The sequence below is a fragment of the Lutra lutra genome, chromosome 14 (assembly GCF_902655055.1).
Source record: "Lutra lutra chromosome 14, mLutLut1.2, whole genome shotgun sequence".
Taxonomy (NCBI): Eukaryota; Metazoa; Chordata; class Mammalia; order Carnivora; family Mustelidae; genus Lutra; species Lutra lutra.
In genome coordinates, this window is record NC_062291.1 from 77,266,511 (window position 1) to 77,286,766 (window position 20,256).

At 52.3% G+C, this 20,256-nt stretch overlaps 1 protein-coding gene across 3 annotated transcripts in view; it reads left to right on the forward strand.

Annotated features, from left to right (window-relative positions):
- The window catches only part of GRK5 (G protein-coupled receptor kinase 5), a 216,882-nt gene that overhangs the window by 148,562 nt on the left and 48,064 nt on the right, over positions 1-20,256 (forward strand). For 2 of the 3 annotated variants that reach the window (XM_047701332.1, XM_047701331.1), the window contains 2 exons: positions 5,157-5,269; positions 16,735-16,812. In XM_047701332.1, coding sequence (XP_047557288.1) covers positions 5,157-5,269; positions 16,735-16,812 — 191 coding nt within the window. Of the gene's footprint in view, positions 1-3,502; positions 3,555-5,156; positions 5,270-16,734; positions 16,813-20,256 lie in introns of those variants that run through there. The other variant, XM_047701333.1, reaches the window with a different exon arrangement.

Consider the following 20,256-nt stretch of genomic DNA (forward strand, 5'->3'; position numbering starts at 1 on the left):
GGTCTCTGCTCACATTGCTCTCAGCAAGGTGGTCAACTCCCATTCCATGCTCCAGGGTGCTTTCCCATGGGTACCACCTCTGCCATGGGCCCACCATCACCAGAGCATTCCGTGCCGTCTATGCTGAGACATCTTCCTGATCATTCCCAGCAGGCCTGCCTTATGCAATTTTGTTTCATGTCCATGAAACTAGCCCTGTCTGTGAACATGCCTCCTTTCTGCCTTGACTACTAAGCAGACTTCTTAGGACAACGACAAAGTGTGTCGTGCCTTGTCCGCTCTAAGGGATGCTCATAACAAGGCCCAGAACACAGTGCCCAGTAAGGGTTCAGCAAGCATCTACCCATTTGCTAAAGGGATTATCTCCTAGGAAGAAATGGTTCTGTCTGAAGACATGGCTGGAATTCAGTTCAGTGTTAGAGGAAAGTGTGGCAATCCTGCCTTCCTGTTCATGGGCATGCTGAGGAGGTGTCAGACCCTTGAAGACACCAATGACATACGTGGTTTTCTTAAAGTCAGTTCAGTCCAGCTCATCACCAAAGCAGGAGTCCTACCAAAGGGACTGTGCCCTCCCTATCCATACATCAGTGGCTCCCCAACCAGTGACCTTCTCTTGTCATGTCTCAGGCTCTCTGCTTTCCACCCCATTGTCATCCACCTTTCTGTGGACTACTTGAATCACATGTGCTCTAAAATCAGTAATCCCTGATGGGACACTGAATCCATCCAGTCTCCTTGGCCTTGGAGCCCAGCTATTTCCCCGGCCCAGTCTGCCTTTGCAACATGTTACCTCCCACTATGCTCCTGTGTGCATGGTGAACCCAACCCCTCCTTGGGGCACTCTTCCTTTTGATCAAGAACACAGCTCAGTGTCCTAGAGCTATGAGGGGCTTCATAGACCCTTCCCTATTTCCAGTCACCTTTGTCTAAATATGCTTCAGTTTGCCCTGTCCACTAGACCTCTATTACCATGGCCAAGGTCAAACGTCACATCACAAAGGCCATATCCCATTCTTGGTCCTAACTGACCACCAGCTGTTAACTCTAAGCCTCTTACTGGATCATTAACCTGCCAGTAAATATAAGGTGTGCTTCCTCCCACTCATACAGACCTCCCCCCAGGTGATGAATTCAAGAAGAGAGTCTTAAAGTTGAAGAAACCTTCTTATATCAAAAATCAGGAGACCTCAGGAGACAGTTTGTTAAATGATCGACCCAGAAAAGTAAAATAATTACATGATTGGTGGATACTTTGGGATAGAGGAGTCTGATTCCCCCTCATAACTTATATGACAGCTTCTTTCTGGCTTGGAGAGAAGGGCCAATGAAGCACATAGCCCAAAGCAGGGTTCTCATGTTCTAGAAGAGCTGGAGTGTGTGTGTGTGTGTGTGTGTGTGTGTGTGTGTGTGTGGACAGTGCATGCATGGCTGTGTGCATAACATCTCAGGGTTCTCCTGGCCTGAGAGAGAGAGAGACATTCAGAGACAGAGACAAAGCTCTGCCCTTCTTTCCGGGATGGCCCTCCCCACCACACCCAACAGATCACACTTCAGAGGGGGATGTGGTGGGGGGGGGCTGCAAGCTGGATTTAAACGATAGGAAGGCTTCTGTAGAAACCAAGAAAAGAGAGTCTGCTCTGAAGATGTACTGGAGACCTCCCCAAGCTTCCAACTTGTATCATCTCACTTTGTAGAAGCAACCCACACCTTGGGTTTGCACATGGCAATGTGCATCTCCTCCCATCACGCTGATCAACTTCCAGATTCCTAGTCTCCCTTCTGTGCCCTCGTTCTTCATTTCTAAAGGAACTGCAGACGTCACATTCTGATTTTGTTGGTGGCGGTGATGATGCTTCCTCAGAAGATAGGCCCATTTATCTTTATATAAGCCCGGAAAAAAAGAATCCAAAGAGATGATTACTGACTTCTTTTATCTCTTTCTGGGCTTCCAGTGAGTGGCTTTCTTGCCTGGGATCCTCTGTACAGCTGGGAGAGGCGCGGAACTGAGGTGCTGACAGCTTGTGTTGGAATCACATGGTGTTTACTGTGCTGTGAGTTTATAACGGCCTTGTTTCCATACTGACAGCAAATGCCATATGGAGAGGAAAAATCCTGTCAGATGAACCCTTAAGGAATCACAAGATGGTACATGAAATCTCTTAATTGCTTTTGGAAATGGGGTGGGGCACATTGCTCAAATCACATAAGCCGAGTGGGTCTGTCTGCCCTAATTGAATAAAACTGGAGATTGACTCCGGGTAATGTACTTCCATTCTGTGTTTGTGCTGGGGAGGTTCAGCTGATTGGGAAAGCGTGAGGAAGTTTGTTTTCCTCACCTGGGGGGGAAGGGCGGGAATCAGGTCGAGTGGGAGGCAGTGAGGGAGCGGGGAGGCTCTATCTACCCGCATCACGCTCACAGGTGCGGGCTACAGACCTGTCACCCTCTCGGCTCCCTCCTCCCAGATTCCCTGCTGTGGCTGACGATAACACTCATTGACTTGACATTTTATGACTGTCACTTGGGATCTTGTCTGCTCACCCACACACTCTACCCTTTCCAGCGGAATCCAAGCTCCCTGAGGGCTGGCACTGCAGCCCATTCCCCGCCGCCCCACCAATTCTGGCCCACGCTGAGGTGGGTTCAAGGTCCGCTGGAACGGCTCTCTGGGAACCATCTGCGCGGGGAAAGGTCACCGAGTTAAGGCGACAGTCCAGAGCACTCGGGGAGCGGAGCAAGAAGGGAACCCCAAGGCGGCTCTCCGTGTTGACCAAAGTGTCCGTTCGGGAGAGGACGAGATGTTTGGGTGCCGCCTTACACACATGGTACTTAGGACTGGTGAATCCCACAAAAAGTGGCTGCCCTCAGGCCGTTCACCCATGAGAGGAGAAGCGGGCTGCAGATCTGTCCAGCCTGGACCCTCGTCACTTGCGGTCCGAGTCACGGTGGACACGAGCCCAAGCCAGCTGACTCCCCACTCTGTCGGCGAAGTGAAAGGGCCGGCACCAGGCTGGCCTCGTTGAGGCGGGCTTCAGGGGCTCCTGCGATGTCGCAGCGCCGAGTTTCCTTCTTCTGCGTTCAGCCTCGCCTTCCCCATTTCATTCGCTGTGCGTTCTCACTGCCTAGCGGGAAACTCAGCTGTGGCAGCACTTGGCTGACTGAGCCTAACACTTCGGCATCCCAGGGAAGAACAGGCATCTCTCCTTTAACTTCTAGAAGATTCCTACCCACTCAGGTCATGTGCCTTGAACCTATCATGGTGGCCTGGACACAGAAGGGGACTCTGATTGGCTGGGGGCCAAGTCCCAGGTCTATTTCTGAACCTTTCACTGTGATAAAAATAAGGACTTCTGATTGGCTAGGGCTGAATCATGTGCCCATCCTCACCCTATCGTATGGCTGGGAGGTGAAGGCTCTGGTTGGCTAGAACTGGGTCACATGCCCATCCTGTGTCATTCTTAGAGCCTAAGGCTGGATTTTTATGGTCGTGGGGACGGAGATTTCCTTGAAGGAATGGGAATGGAGAGCACGAGACCCACCAACTCCATGGTAGCACGTGGTGTTTAGTAAGCATTTTCTGTACGTTAGGTTCTGTTCTGAGTCTTTTCTAGGCATTGTCTTATTTAATCCTCAGGATAGTGCTAGAAGGTAGGTATGATTAGTGTCCCCAGTTTACAGATGAGGAGACTGAAGGATGTAGGTGTTAGGTCATATGCCTCAGGACACACAGGCGCACAGTGAGGCTGGCGTTTGAACCCAGGCATTTAGCTCCAGAGCCCATGCTCACAGCCACCATCCTCCCTACAAGTCACAGCTTTACCTGCTGTGGATAAACTCTTCGGGTGTGAAAGTGAGTGGACATGATGGTTGTGGTCCTATCTCCTTGTTGTGTTCCTTGTCTTCAGAGAAATCCCCTCTCCAGGGATGATTGTCCATGTTCCTCCTCTGCACTGGGCGAGGATATCGTCATTCCTTTTGTTCGGGTGGCTCTCCTGAGGTCTAACTCACCCTCTTCCTGGTTTGCCCACGAGGACAGCTGACTGTTCCTAGTGCAGCTACACAATCAAAGCTCCAGCGATGAGTGCTGGAGAGGGCCCGAGGTAACATGACTCAGTCAGTCCGTTGAGCATCTTTCTGGCCAGAGAAACCTCCTGCAGAGGCTTTAGCATCATCGCAGGAAGAGCCAGAAGGTACCACTTGCAGCACCCTCCCCACCCCCCATCTTACCTCCAACAGGCACCTTTATTGTCCAGAGGAAGACTGAGGCCCAGAGAGAGCAAGTGAGTTGCCTGAAGTCACATAGCAAGTCATTGGCCAGCACCTGGTCTCCAGGCCTCCAGGCTTGCAGTCTCGCGCTGCATTTCCTCTTTGGAGCTCTCTTGGCTGCTGTGTGCCTGAGGGCTGGTCACTTCTTGTTTCCATGCCTCTAGCTGCTCAGCTGGAAAATGCAGGGTTTTCATAATTTGAAGTGCTTTGAATTACAAGTAATTTTTAAATCTTTTCAAACTGCCCTAAACAAAGCTCATAAATAAACTTTTCAGATGTGGTTTGAGCTGCAGGCACGGCTTGATCCAGAGATTTGTGACACCGTGAGGACACCACCTTTACTTTTCGTCATTTTCCCACCCCTGACCTCCTGTGTGTGTGAGCCTCGTCATCATGGGAACTTCCCTTGCAGTATCAAGGGCACTGCAGCTGACCTTGGTCTTACACCCGTGCACCCCAGCCCTCAGAGGAAAAGAGAGCATTTCTGCTCAGTGTGTCCAAGCACAGAGTGTGGTCCACTCCAGTTGGAACTGGTTTGGATTACATGCCTGCCGCCCTTATCCAGTCACTAAGTGGGCAGTGTGACATGGTGATCAGCCATTCAGGCGGTGGCGTCAGTGTCCCCGGAATTGCTGGCATCTGGCATACAGGAATCAGGGCATGGAGAGGGGGAGTGAGCTAAGACTAGAGGTTGGGGCATCACTGGTGCCATCCTCTAAAATGCCCTTGTCCCCTCTGAGTCTGCACAGCTTGGAGAGAAATGAGGGGTCCTGAGAGTTTGCCAGTCGTCTTGCTCCATCCCTCTGGGATCTGGATCCAGGTGTGGGTTGCCTGGACGGCCCTGCCTGCCTCTCGCCTGCATCTCACCACATTCTGCTTTTCTTGTTTCCAGACAGAGATTACTGCAGTTTATGTGACAAGCAGCCAATCGGGAGACTGCTTTTCCGGCAGTTCTGCGAAACCAGACCTGGGCTGGAGTGTTACATTCAGTTCCTGGACTCAGTGGTAAGTCCCTGCTCCTGGGGAGGCCCTTTGGTCCTCTGTGATCAGTGATTGTTTTTGTCCAGAGGAAAAAATAGACCACATCATTTAGAATGGTGAAGAATGAAGTTGTTGCTCAAGAAATTTCCAGTGCAGACTTTGAGAATCCTGACTTGTCTGCAAGTCTGCACCCGCTGGGTGACTATGGAGAGGTCACCTCCCTCTCTGGGCCTCAGTTACTGCTGCTTTAAAGGGAAGTGCTGTCATTTTTCTGATTCTGGGAGCCTGGGTTAGTATGCAAGGTGGCGCCTGGGGAAGTTGGGTAACACCCCAAGGTAACAGTCGGATTCCTTGGTCCCTTCTTCCAGCTGAAAACCCATTTTCTAAATTCCAAAGCTTGTGTTTGTTTGCTTATTTACTGTCTACTTTTCCACTAGGATGTAAGTTCCCTGAGGCCAGGACCCTGGGCTTCCCCTTCACCCCCGCGTAGCACAGAGCATGGCACATACAGGCTTTAAGTAAACATTTGTGTAATGAATATATGTTGGCCATTGAAATCCAGTCTGACAGTTGCTGGCTCCAGCAACTGCTGGCATGTATGGACACGTTTGACGCCGAATGGAGACTTCCTTCAGATTTACCAGTCATTGATTTGTTACACAAACGGTGCCTCGTCTGCATGGGCTGTTAGAACAGGATGTAGGACTATGCAGGAATTCCTCAGCACTTGTGCAGGAAGGCAGGGCACCCCATCCTGGCAGACTGCCTTCTGGGTGTCTATCCAGGGAAGGTGGACAGTGGGTGGGAGGGCAAGGAATGGAAATCAGCCATGAAAGGAATGGGATATTTCCAGAGTTCCTTCCCAGGGCAGGGGACCAAGATGCTGCTGTTTCCTAGAGGCCCTGATGCCACTCTTGGCTGAAGCCATCCCAACCTCTCTCTAGGTTTAGGGGGTAGTCCTGTGGGGCCCAGGATTCTGTGTCTGCTTCGGGGTCTCAGTGTGAATCTCTAGATTTACAAACCAAACTGCCCACTGAGTGGCTCCCCCAGAAGTCACCTTCCCCTCGATCCCCAAACCTACTAGGCCTGACATGTGCCTGAATCCAGTGACCAGCACCCGTAGTCACCTAAGCCTAAAAACTTTGGAATGTCCTTGACCCCTTTCTCTTCATCATCCCTTCCCCCATCTAATCCAGGACTATATGCTTGATTCCTTGACCCCTCGCAGACCAGTTCCTCCATTGCCTCTGTCTTGGTTTTGGTGGAGGCTCTCAGCATGTCTCACATAGTGACTACAAGAGTTTTCAACCTTGGCTGAGTAATAGAAACACCCAGGGACCCTTAATAATTACCAGTGCCTGAAGCTGAAGCCCAGACTCATTAATCTGAATCTCAGAGGGGGTGGGGGGAGCTAGTAGTTTCATAACTTCTCATAATTTCAAATGGTTAAAAGTAAAGTCAGAGAGCAATATATGCACCCCTCACCCCACTCGAACCATTATGAACTCACGGCCAGTCTTATTTTGCCAGGTCCTGCCCCCCTGTAGCGCTTCGTAGCAGATCTCACACATAGGATCTCATCTGTGAGCATTTCCATTCAGTATTCCTGAACTATAAGGGCTCTTTCTCACACACAAAAAAGTCACCACAATACCCTTCGTGCAGCTCTAAGAAAAGTAATTATTATCATCAACTATTAGTGTTTAAATGTCCAACTTTCTCACTTTTTGTAAATGCGTGTTTTAACGGGTTAGAACCATCTCTCCTTGTTCATCCTTAAGAGTGTCCCATAGTGTGAATTTGCGGTCATCTCACGTGTCATGTAATGGGTATCTCTGAATTGCTTGCAAATTGCTGATTGAATCAAGAAACTTGACCAGATTCAGTTTCAGTTGGGTTTTTTGGTTGTTGTTGTTGTTTTTTGGCAGGGAGCAGGGTGACTTCATAAGTGGTTTCTTGTTCTTCCATCAGGGGACGTTACTCCCTGCTTGTCTTTCTGTCAGAGATGGCGGCCGACTTAGGCGGTCCCCAAATGCGTTGATTAAGTAGGGGTTGCAGCGCGGCGACATTCTCATTTTGTCATTCCTTTTTCATTTGCTAACTGGGGCACTTCCTTTTGATTACTATTTGGTTACCCGGTGGTAAAGTTCATGGAGAAGTTGCTTCATTCTTTCCCTGTATTTATGTTTTCTAAATACCGGATCGGTTCACTGGCACCTTCCAGTAGTAGTAACCAATTTGTTTTAAAGGTGTGGATTTATACATGATGCATTTCGGCATGTGGTGGTCATGATCCTTACTGACGCTCTGGGATCTCATTGTTGGCCACCAGGTTGGATTCTCAGCCCTTGAGAGGATGCAGTCGTCACGGGCCGCTGTTTGCTATCCTGTAGGTTGCGGTGTTACAGCTCATGTTGTATCTTTCCTGCCCTAGATTTAGAGTCCTTTGTATCTCCAAGAAGCCCTGGTTCCTCTACTGGGAAATGGTACTTGGAGACCACAGTTTGCTCATTACCCATGGGTTGGGCCTGATTTCTAATAGACATCAGCATTTTTCAAGTTGCCCCTGGCTGTACTGTGTATCCAGGGTTGGGAAGCACTGACATCTAGGATAGAGTCCCAAGTTCTGAGGCTGAATACCAGGACTTCCACGGCCAGGCCCCCACCTGCACTATTCATCCTTGACCTTCACCCGGGTCTTTCTTGAGCCCTGCGTTTTTGGACTTGCCACCACCGAGGTTGAAGTCTCTCGGCTCTGTCTTCCTCACTCCTGATTTCTGAAATGCCCCCACGTAGCCCTCAGGAGAATGCCTGCTTGTTCCTTCTTCTCTCATATTCTACTCTCAGAAGCCTTCCCCAGCCACCCCGCCTGTTGTGCCCTCTGCTCTAGGTGCTGGCTCCAAACTGCACCTGAGCCTCGTTATTGGGCCGTGCTGGCAGAATGGTGTTATTAGTCAGGCATGAAGCCTCCACAGACAGACCAAAGGAGCAATGCTGGCTCTGGGTGGGTGCTGAACCCCTCTGTGAGAGTTCGCCAGGGGAGTATGTGGTGGAAGGGCAAGGCAAGCAGGGGAACAGCCAGTGCCAAGGCCTACAGGCCCAGCATCTGTGGCTGGAATGGAGGGAGCAAGGGCAGAGAGGGGCTAGGGGAGTTGTTGATTATGCAAGACCTTGTGCCATTAAAGAACTTTGACTTTGAATGAAACGGGGAGCCAGTGGAGGGCTCTGAACAGAGCAGTGGCATGGTCTTACAGGATTCTTAGGGATCCCTCTGGCTCCTGTATTGGAGGGGAAAGGGTCGGCACAGGAGTTCTGATAGGAGGCTACTATAGTGGTCCAGGCGAGGGCCGATGGTTGCTCAAGCCAGCGCGGAAGCATTTGGCAGTGGTGAGAGTGGATGAATTTGGGGCATGTTTTGGAGACAGAGTGAACAGTATTTTTGGATGCCTTGTGGGTGAGATAGAAGAGTTAAGGATGACTTCAAAGCATTGACCTGAACAGATGGAAGGATGGAGTAAGGGAAAGCTGTGGGAGGTGTGTTTGGGAGAAGACCAGGAGCTCCATTTTAGGCACGCTCAGCCGGAGGGTCTCTCGGACATCCAAATGGAGATGATTGAGGGGAGATGGATGTTCAAGTTGGTGTCTATAAGAAAGGTCTGGGCTAGATATGGAAGATGGAGAGTTGTCAACGTAGAGCTGGTATTTAGGGCCATGGGCTGGGTGAGCTGACCCAGGAAATGAATGTGGAAGGAAAGGTGAGGACCAAAGACCGAGCCGTGGACCAAGACTGCTTCCCATTTGGAAAAGATGAGGCATTGCCAGCTTTGAGACTCGTCTAGAAAGTTGATGAGGCAGAGCAGGGCAAGGCTAAACCCAGGAGCCAGTGGAATTTTCCAGCCACGTGTCTTGTTAGACGCTTATAGTCAGTTTGAGAAGAAGAAAAAAAAAATCCAATGGATGCCCATTTTCATTCTAGTCGTGCAGACGTTCCCTTTTGCTGGGCCAGTACCAAGAGCTCTTTTTCTGGAAAGGAAATGTGAGTCTGGCTCCCCGTGTTGATGCGACAAATGTTCTTTACATTCGCCTTGACGCCGTCGCCACTCAGAGAGGCCGGCCCCGCCCCTCGCATTTTGTCCGCATCTCTGGGAACTAGCAGGGCCTTTTCATCACCCATCTTGACGTCAAATGACCAGGCTTTGGAACACCTCTTTTACTCAGGAAGGCTTTATTGAGTTTTCCAGGGCTGGCGCAGCCCTCGCCCGAAATGGGTTTTTTCCTTCCATCCTGACTGGAACTCCGAGGAGGCCGCATACAGCCCCGGTGACCCTTGGCTCAGCCGGCACCATCCATACCGTTCCCACCTCTATGTTGAATTTCTCCCAAGTGGGATTTATTAAAAGTAACCCGTCCTCGTCAGGCTCTGACATAGTCCCCAGGAAACGCTGCTGTCCTGCACAGTCCCAATGTTTGAGTTTCTCGAGTTAAGCAGGAGACCCGTGGCTGTTTTAAAGCGGGGACTGGGTAACGGAGGGGCAGTGGAACTGCCGTGTGTCATTCAGCAGGCCGCAGGGGTAACACACCCCTCAGCTTAGTTGTCAAGGACCTCTTGGGAGCCTGAGAAGGACTCCCTCATTGCCCTTCTCACAGAGAAATGGAATCAGAGACCAAAGTCAAAGCTGTGACTTGATTTGACTTCAAAGAGGATTTGCCCACCTGGTCGGGACCAGAAGGGGCTCCAGTGTCAACCTCCGCAGGCCAGTAGGGCCTTTCCACAGACTTCATGAAGATTGATGTACTTCTTCTCTCCCCTGTTTTCTGGGAGCTTTGGTGGCATGCCAGCTCATTTGGAACCCTCCTGTCCCCTCACTTGGGCGGCATGACTGAAAGTTCTCAGGTCCCTTCTCTTTGGGGTTGGGGAGATGTGGCATGTACCCGGTCAGCTGTTTAGCACTTATTTCCTGGATGTCTGTAGTGTATCATCCTCTGTTCTAGCAGTTGGAGACTCTACGCTGAGGAGGAGAAGGAAGTTCTTACCCTCATGGAACTTGCTTTCTGATTAAATGAAGGATTGAGAAATGAGTAAATGAAGAGAGCTTTTAATAACGTAAGCGATACTAGCTGTGAGTTCACATATGTAAGCATTCGTTACCTGTTACTGTATAAGAAATATCTCAAAATGGAGCAGCTTGAACCAACAAGAAACACCTATCTCGTGGCTTTTGTGGGTCAGGAGTTTCTGGATGATTTACCAAGATGCTACTGGCTTTTCTCAAAAGGTTCTATTAAGATGTTGGCTGGGGCTACAGTCGTTCAAGGCTTGATCTGTTGCCAAGTGTGTGTGCTTGGCCGGCAGGTGAGTGGTGGCTGTTGGTTGGAGGCCCCAGTTGCTGTCCATGTGAACCTCCCCACAGGACTGCTTGAGTTCCTTGTCCCATGGCTGGCTTTCCCCACAGCAGTGATTCCAGAGAGCATGCTAGAAGCTGCAGTGTCTGTTATGACCTAGCCTGAGAGGTTCCATACTGTCCTGTCCTCAATATTTTGATGTTGACACACACGTTAGCTCTTTCCAGTATGAAAGAGACTTCTCCAGAGGCAAGGATCATTACCGTCCCCATCTTGGAGCCTGGCAGCTCTAGATAGGGGGATACAACAAATGAAGTCTTGTATCAGGAAATGCTAAAAGGCACTTCAAGCCATTCATTAGCCTAGAACTGTAGGAAATTACTTGAAATCAGTGGGCTATCACTTAGCATTAAATATACCCGCTTATCCTGAAATTATTTGTAAAATGAAACAATTTGCCAGGCCTCACCAGAGAAGTCAAGGATTCTACTTCTCTTATTGATGAGTCATACCCAGTAGTTGTCTTGTCTTTCTATCACTTCTGTGCTCTCCCCAAAGGCGGGGGTGGGGGGGTAAGGGGAGTAATCATTCTTCAGAAGGACATGGAGACCCTCAGAACAGTGATAAAGCCTGACCCCGGGAACAGGGTCATCTTGAAGAAGTACCACTTATACAGTGGGTCCATCTGGTATACCTCTGTGGGGTTGTCCATTCTCCTGGGTACCCCACCCATAGTCCTGAACAGCATGACTCTCCCAGGAGCTGCCATGTTCCTAATGGGTGTAACCACCCCCCTGTCCCCATTCACAGTCAAGTGGAGTAGGGATGAGACTGTGAGCCAATGTAGGCCAGTGATTTCTTTCTCTGGGATGTATAAACTTGAGTGGAGGTCCTTCTCTGGTAGAGAATGCTTAACATAAAAAGCCTGGGAGCTGCTGACTTCCATGTGCCACTGGAGCAAGCCAGTCAGCACTGAGAGAGAACGAGGCACGTGTATGTGCCTGCGTGCGCGTGTGCGTGTGCGCGCGCGCGCGCGCGCACACACACACACACACACACACACACACACACACAAAGTGGGTTCCAGAAGTGCTCCTGTTTCTGGTTCCTGATATCTGGTTCCTGATAATTGGGGCCTGGCTGCATTTCATTTCTCCCACAATTTGGTTGTTCAGTCCATCCTTGAATTCTAAGAGCTAAGAGATAACGGTTTTTGCCTGAACTAGGCTAGAATGGGATTCTTTTCACTTAGAACTGAAAGACTAACAGGGAGAGTCAAAGGCCTGTCCAGGGCAGCCTTATGAGCCTTGTTGGAGAGTGAAGACAGAGAAATAATTCTGGGGCTGGGGGAGGAGGAGAAGGAACTTGGGGGTCCAGGGGTGTTGGAGAGGATGAGGAAGAGCCACTCAGGGCTGAGGCTCTTGGGAGAGTATGATGGGGCAGGCAAGAGGGGATAGCATGACCCCTCTGCAAAGGACTCTGACAGCAGCTGGTGGATTTGTCACCTCCCCCAAGGGAAAAGTGTGACACCCCTTTCCTCCTGCCTTCTTTTAAGCCTTTGCCCCAGCCAGGCTATGTTGCACAAGCTGGTGTCTGCTGTGCTGTCAGTATGGTCTGGGGTCCCCCTGGAGTCACTTCTCACACTCTCAGGCTGTACTCCAACATAGCCAGGGGTCAGCTCCTCCCTCTCTTCTCTCTCTGGTCCCATCCCATCTGTTGACCCGAGGGGGGCCAGTGACTCTGTTCCTGATGCAGGCACCTCATGCCAGCTAGAGACCAGAAAATAGTCTGCCAAGGTAGATACAAGCTTTGGGGCTGACTAGACCCACCCAATCCTGGGACTCCTGGGGGATGCGCCCCCCTGCAGTGCTGCTTCATTCTAGCTGGGGAGCAGAGAGGGGGCAAGGTCCGGGCCCAGTCATCTGAAGGATTGCTCAGTCAGGGTCCTGACAGGAGATGGACAGCCTGCCCACAAGCGAGTGCAGGGCTGTTGATGGAGTGCTTAGCAGGATGGGGAAGTCAGTAGCACTGACACAGTAAGTGGGAGCCTTTGCTGCCTCCGTGTCCGCAGGGACAAGGGGAGGGACTGACGCAGGTCAGTGTATGCAAGCTGGGTCTTCAGAAGAGGGGGCAGGGAACCATGATGCCCAGGTGGCAGGGGGGTAATTGCCCATCCTGATTCTCGCCTGCCCCACACCCGGGTAGAGAGTGACTCCAGAGGGGCAGACAGAGACCTCCAGCCCGCAGGGGCAGCACAGGCAAGGCGCCGAGGCCGGTGTGGGTGGAGCTGGGTGTTTCTCCAGAAAGGGCCGTGCTGAGCAGCACTGCCAGCCAAGCACGTCACTTGTCCCTGCCGCGAGGACTTTGGAAAAGCTGACCACATTCAGTAATTACAGAAGCCGGAGGTGGCAAGACCTCATAGCATCTCTGACTTCATCTTCTTGTCAGGGCCGGAGAAGGTCTCCCAGGAGGAGGAGGTGGCATCTGGAGTGAGTCAGAGGCCGAGAGGAATCCGGCTGTGACTCTGCTCTGCAAACGGGGGCCGGCTGCTTCGAAAACGTGGCAGGTCCCCTTTCACTGGCTGTGGTCTTTATGTTTTTAAAAATCATCGGAGGGAAGTGTGTTTTAATAGAGAGGACATATTTTCACCGACATTTTCTGAGATTGATGATGAAATTAGAGCAGACCAAGAGGGTGAAATATTAGGTTTATAAACTAGGATGTACACCGATGTTTATACTCTTTGATGGGCAGAGGTCTAGAAATAATTCTTTTTGCCTTAAAATCAATGTAGCGTTTTGCTCTTTGTGTTATAACAGCATCTCATCCCCAAAGGCCATTTCTGCATTTGGTGTAAATCACAGTCCGAGGAGAGGCTCATGAAATGAGCGCCTCGGACGCATCTGGGGAGGAGAGGGATCCTCCGAGTGGATTGGCATAGGTGGTCTTTGGTGCTCTGGCTGTTAGGGCTGAGCTCCCAGGTTTCAAATGGGCCTTAAAGCAGAGAGGACGGCACATGTCCCCTCTGTTGGGGGACGAGGATAAGACCTAGCACCTTCTCTGGTTGGAGAGAACTCCCTTACTGATGGAGGCCGTGGGGAGATTCCTTGCATATGGTTTTCTCTCTTTCCATTGAAGTCTTTGTCTGGCTGCCATTTCCCAAGCCAACGCTAATTGTAAAATTCTGGGCTATTGGCCCAACCTCTTATTTGCTGCTTATGTTTTCTGGTTGCAGCTGATTTCAGCAGCTTTTGCCCACTACCTGAGCAAGGGTGTTCCCCTAGCAGTGGGTTCCCGGGTGGTCCCCCGCCTCGGGTGGCGTGATCTGCCTGAGCTCTGCCCACCCAGCTGAACCACCGTGGCACCTTCTCTCCATAGGAGGCCTCTCGGGGGTCACTGTGGAGACATGGCCTGTCACTCCAGGTGACTTAATCAGTGTGGAAAGCCCAGCTGGAAGCCTTCTGTTGGTTTTCTGCCTCCCAACACAAATGCTCTTCAAGTGGTGGTGACCTGACATGGACTCTCAAAGAAAGGCCTTTTGATCCTGTGCTGGGGATGCCTGTCCCCGCGTGCTCCCGGCTGCCTCCCTGTGGAACCGTGGCGCCCAGCCGCCCAGCCGGGCCTCTGCTGGGAGGCAGCTGACCTGAAAGTGATGTTATTTTTTTAACGTGGGTTTTAGTACCCAGAGCAATAATATTTTCAGCTGGTTATTGAGGCTGATTAATGAGCTTCAAGCCTCCATTTGGTTAAATAGAGCCGCCTTCACAGATGTATTTTGGGACAGTGCAAATCCAGGGTTCTGCATGGGATCGAGTTACCCCAAAAGGTGGTCGGCCATTTGCCCGGGGTCTGGGTCCTGCAAAGCAGTCTGGGTAGATTCCCATGGTGCCAGACCACTAGGCCGGTTTCCAGGGTGGCAGGACACTAGGTGCTTCTCTCCTCACCCTAGAAAAAGAGTGGTCAGTCGTGCTGTAGAAGTCTGAGCCCCTCTGGAGACGTAGCTTCCAGCCCTCTCACGTGCTCGCTTGGCTGCATTTGAACTGGTTATTTGTGCTCTCGGAGCCTCAATTTCTTTATCTGTTAATTGGGAATAATAATACCTACCTTGAGGGTGAGGCTCCATACTGTGTCAGGTGTGCACACGTGTGTGCTAGTTTGGGGGGATTGTCGGGGAGCATCGGGGGAAAAATAACAGGAAAAACTCAAGGGGGAAGAGCCACCTTCTCCCCTTAAATAGTCTCAGGAAATCATCAATCAAATCAATTCAGCAAGAAATGATCAGCCCCACAAGGCTACTCTTAATGGTGTGGAGGCACTGAGGCGGGTGATGCACTGAGGCGGGTGACACACTGAGGCGGGCGACGCACTGAGGCAGGTGGCCCGTGGAAGTCAGGAGGCTCGTGCTCCTCTCTGGCTCTGCCGCCACCAGCTGTGTGGTGTTGGGCCTAGTCTTGGCTTCTCTGAGCCTTGGTGTCCAGCTCCGTAAGTTGAGGGGGTTGGATTCTTTCCAGAATGACTGTCCCATAGCTCTGGGAGCCAAATGACTGAAGCATTAACATTTTTCTTTGGAGAAATATCATTATGAGTCTTGATTCTCTATTAGAAGAGAAATGGTAACACAGGAAAAACTCACTGCTGTTGGATGGAAATGTGCTTGACTGCAGCCACAGGCGCTCCACATGCTGCCTTGCTTCCTTCCTGGAGGGGCTTCTGGACTGGCCTGAGGGAGATTGGACCCTAGACACTGGGTTGTGGGGTTGCCGTGAACTGGGTTTGGAGGGCCGGGCACCTACCTTCATGGTGTTTCAGCCTGTGTTGATGTCATTTCCTCTCCCTTTTGAAATAGCTACACTTTTGGACCGAGGTTGACAAATTATTGGGTGATGGATTTTGAAATGGTTATAAACAATTTGCAATTAGTTCTCTTGTCTAAATGAGAAAGGCAGGCTTACCCAGGCTTCTTGCTAACTTGAGGCCTTTTATCCTCTTGGCAAGTACATCAGATGTGAGTGAAGGAGCCCCTCTTACGGTCAAAGAAAATAAAAAGTTTTGTCTTCTGGAGGTCCTGCTGACTTGGCCAGCGATCTGGAGTCCTAAGTTCCTTGGAATTGTTGAGAAAGAGCTCCAGTTTGGAGACGGAAGCCTCAGCCCGGCTTTTCCTCTGTGTGACTCTGGCCAAGTCTGCTGAGCCCCCTGCTCGTCATATGCAGACGGAGGGGTGTAGTGGGAGACCCTACCCTCCCGAATCATTGCCTGTGCTTTTTTGAGGTTCAGATAAGAATATCTGAAAAGGGGCACCTGGGTGGCTCAGTCGGTTAAGCGTCTGTCTTCGGCTCAGGTCGTGATCCCGGGGTCCTGGATCAAGCCCCGCATCGGGCTCCCTGCTCAGCGGGGAGTCTGCCTGTCTTTTTCCCTCTGTGTGTGTGTGCACCCTCTAAACATCTGAAAAATTTCTGTATGTTCTTTTTATAAGCTGAAAAGCTGCAAAAGGTGAGGCATCCTTAATAGCGTTTTGTCTTACAAGGTACAATAATGACAACGGTGATAATCGGGCAACTGTTCATCGAGTGTTACTATGTGCCTGGCTCCGGGCTGAGAGCGCTGTCACACTCTGTCTGCACAGTTGCCCTGTAGAGGGGCCTTCTTCAGTCTGTGCTTTATGGAGGTGAAGGAAATCATCTAAGGTCATGAAGCCGTGAGGTCTGAGTGACCTGAGGCAGCCTCTCGGGGACCTTGTAGTTTGGTGGCTCGTTATTTTCCAGTGGCTTCCTGTGATTTATCGGAGTCAGTGGTTCTCAACCCAGCTGCCCAGAGCGCTGCCCTCCTGGCCAGAGGGTCGGAGTCTGTGGGGTGGGGTGGGGCCCGAGCACCGGTGTTTGCTTCAGTGAGCCTCATGGGCAGCCGGAGAGGAGAGCGCCTGTGCTAATGAGCACGTGTCGGCGGATGGTGCGGAGTAAGTAGGCTGGCCTTGAATGTTGGGGCTCCTTGGCCAGGTCTTCTCCCCAGTCTGGGCCTCAGCTTCCTGCTCCGTGGGGGAGAGAGTGGTCACTTGACTTCCATGGTGTCCTCTCCAGGGGCCATGAAGCTTGTGTAACTAGAAGCAGCCCAGGAGCAGATCTGTTATTCTTCTCCTTCTTCTGTTTCAGGCAGAATATGAAGTTACTCCAGATGAAAAACTGGGGGAAAAAGGGAAGGAAGTTATGACCAAGTACCTCACTCCAAAGGTAAGAGGCCACCACCCAAACCCCACACACAGTAGGAGGAATATGGGCCCCAGATCCTAGCCAGGCCGTATGGGGAGCTGTAAAGCCCCCGTAGAGAGCTAGAGGCTGCTCTTGGTTTCCAGAGATCCAGCGTTCTCATCCTCCCTCAGAGAGTGCCCCGGACGGGCAAGGCCAAGGCAGGTGGGCCAGGCCGCGCCCGGGGTGGGGTGGGGAGGCCTACTTGCTGGGCCCCAGGCCCTCCAGGACCCTTACGCTGCCCATGGCCCACACCCAAGTGTCTGTAGCTGGACCAGGGCCGCCCGGCCGAAAGAAGGGGCACAGCAGGGGCGGTTTGGAGAGGTTGGTGCAGAGCGGCAGGGTCTGGGGGTGATCAAGAGGGAGAGGAAGTGGCTGAGGCTGTGCCGGTGGGGGCAGCAGTGGTTGATACACACAGAATGCCGAGTACTGGGAGCGCGTACTGCAGTCTCCTGAAGGGCAAGGGCCACCAGGACCCGACTTCAGGGGCACACCCACCCCAGTGCTGAAGGCAGAGAGTGAGTGCCACCCCCCGGGGCCTGGAGACCGTGCTTCCCTGAAGCCTGTTCCTTCTCATCTCCAACCTGACAGACAAACGTGGTCTCTGTCCAGTTCACAACTTGGCCGCGGGAGCCTGGGGTTCTAGTCGCAGCTGTTCTACCTACACAATTAAGTCATGTTCCCTCCCTGGGCCTCAGTTTCTGTTTCTTAAAAGTGGTCCCCCCTGCCAGACCTATCTCCTAGAGGCCTTAGGAGCCTGAGATGCGACCTGCATCTGGGTATGTCCTGGACCCCTGTGAACCAGCGGTGGCTCTGTCCTTACCCAGCATCTGGGCACGCGCTCTGTCCCCAGGCTGCCAGGGAACTGGGGCTACCGCAGCCACTGTGACAGGATCCTGTCGGTCCGTCCTCACAGAGTGTGGCAGGGGGCGGCAACACACAGGCATGTGGGTCAGGAAATGGCTTCACCCCTAATTTACCACGTGATCTTGGTCTTCATCTTCCCGGGCCTCAGTGTTCTCTGCTATAAAATGGGGGGAGGCTTGACAAGATAATGTCACTAGGTCCCTGCAAACAGACTTCACAGACTCCGTTCTCTCCAAGCCTACACTGAGGGAATGACAAGTGAGTCCCAAGATAAGAACCAAACAATGAGGAAGATGAGAGACGCTTTGGTCAGAGGGAGAGGTGTTGCCAACGGGGTGTAGAGACCCCCTGGACGTGACATTGAGCCCTGGGATAAATGGCAGCCTCTGCCCTGCCAGTCTGCCTTCTTGGGGGTGCTGTCACCTAGCCGGGTCCCTTCACAGTGGCACTGAGGCAGAATGCAGTCACAGAGGTCTGCCGCCACTGCTCAGAGACAGGGCTGTGGACACAAGGAATCCGAGTCACGTATGGCAGCTCCTGTAGGCTCTGGGGGCTTCTGACAGCGCATGACCCCTTGCAAGGGCATCCAGGGTGACCTAACGCCTTTACACACACGGTAACTCCTTCAGAGTTTAAAATCAGGCCTCCTCCCCCCTGCGCATACAGACCATCTCTACAGATTTGTATGTTTTATCGATGTAACATGGAAATCCCTTGAGGACTGTAACTCCCACCTTGATGTTTTCAGCAAGGGCTCCAGGGGTCCTCGGTAGGTCTGGTTCCCCCCACACCCTCGCTGCCCCCTTGAGGGTTATGGAGGCCAAGGGGGCCCTGAGCATCTGGGGTCGCCCCCTACCCCGGAGTCTCTCATGCCACACCGGGTCTCTTCTGGAGCAGGTGTGCTCGTCTCCAGCATCTGCAGGCGGCCAGGGCCGTCTCAGGGCTGCCTATTCAGCCTCACACCCAGAGAGGTCGCCTGTCACTTCTTCCCGCTCCCCCCAAGCCACCCCCCCCGACTTGTCCTCATGCTGCTTCTCCTTGGTGTCTTTCTGCTTCTACTTCCTTCATAAGCGTACGCTTCTCTGCACATGATGGGCAAGCAGTCCAGTCCTTCTGCACATTTCAGAAAAGCCCCAGATGCTGGTCAGGGCCAGGAGCCGCCCTGGGCACACCGACTGGCCCGCTCCAGAGGGGCTGTCACTGTCCCAAGTTCTGCAGCCAGGATTTGAGTCTCCCCTGCCCTAACCCTAACCCCGTGGTGCCCTGATTCCCACACCTGGTCCCTCACTGCCTTCCTGCTGCCCCCGGCCTGGCTGTGGTCCACAGTGAGGATGATGTGGTTCCTTTGTCCAGCCTTGTTGGCGCCTTCGGCCCACCCAGGGGCCACTGCAGGGGGCTGTTACACAGCAGAAACCTGGCGACCCCCGTCCGGCTCTCCGGGCCTCCCTGCCCCTGCTCAGCACTGCCTCCATCTCCTGGAGGGATGCGGCCCAGACTCTTCATCACCTCAGACGGTTTTACAAGTGCCTCCAAGCCTGCCAACATTTTTTCCTTAAGTACTCCTCAATTTAAAAAATTTAAACCACACCATATGTCGTGGCCCAGGGGCCTGGGGGAGGAGGTCGAAGCAGTCCCGCGGGGTGACTGTTTTCCTACAATAAATTTCGCACTGCCTCCCAGTCCTTCCTGTAGACAATCGCTCCGGAGCTGTTTTCACCTCTCAGTGCTGCAGACGCTCTACGGCTGGGGAGCCAGGGGCTGGGTGAGGCTAGTGGCTGGGCCCCAGTGTTGGCCCTGAGGTCTTTGAAGAACTCCCAGAGCTGTTGTCCCCAAACCCAGATTGTCCTTACCTTGAGCTCTTATTTACGTCACAGCTCCCGTGTCTCAGCTCCAAGCAGCATTTCCAAAGGGCAGGCCGAAGGATGCTGATCGTTTGAGAGGCTCTGTAGTCAGTTCCGTGTGGGGGGCACGATGTGCTTGTAAAGATTCACCTGGCATGTGAGCTTACTGAAGGCTCTGAGAAGTCCTGCAGTAGAGAAAGCTGTTTGCAGACAAAGCATTTCCCAAACTTGTTTGACCATAAAATTTTTCCCCCCTAAATTTTACATCCTGCTGGATACCTCTGCGACTGCAGAAGACCTCCGAAGGTCTTCAGGACCTGGTTTCCTTCTGCTTCAAAATCCCTTCTCCTGATACCTCTCCCTCAAGCCCCACCCTGGGCTCTGGCCACATCATTCCCAGCCTCATCTCGCCGACCACACCTTGTAGCCTTTGTTCAGGCTGTTCCTACAAGGCCCTCCACCTAGACCCTGCTCTGTTGTTGTTTTCCCTTCTGTGTTCCTCAGCCAGACACCTTGGCTGCGCGCAGCCCCTTGCGTCTGGTCAGACGCTACCACAGCTACCTGGGGGGATCTCTGCGCGCTGCCCTGTTGTGCTTACCCAGGGACCCGCAGCCAGTGCTCCCGTGACCCCGTGGGGATTCCGAGGAGCCCGTCTTGCAGATGGGGTGACGGCACATCCGTGGGTCAGTCCACCGCTGTGTGACGGAGCAGGGGCAGCAGT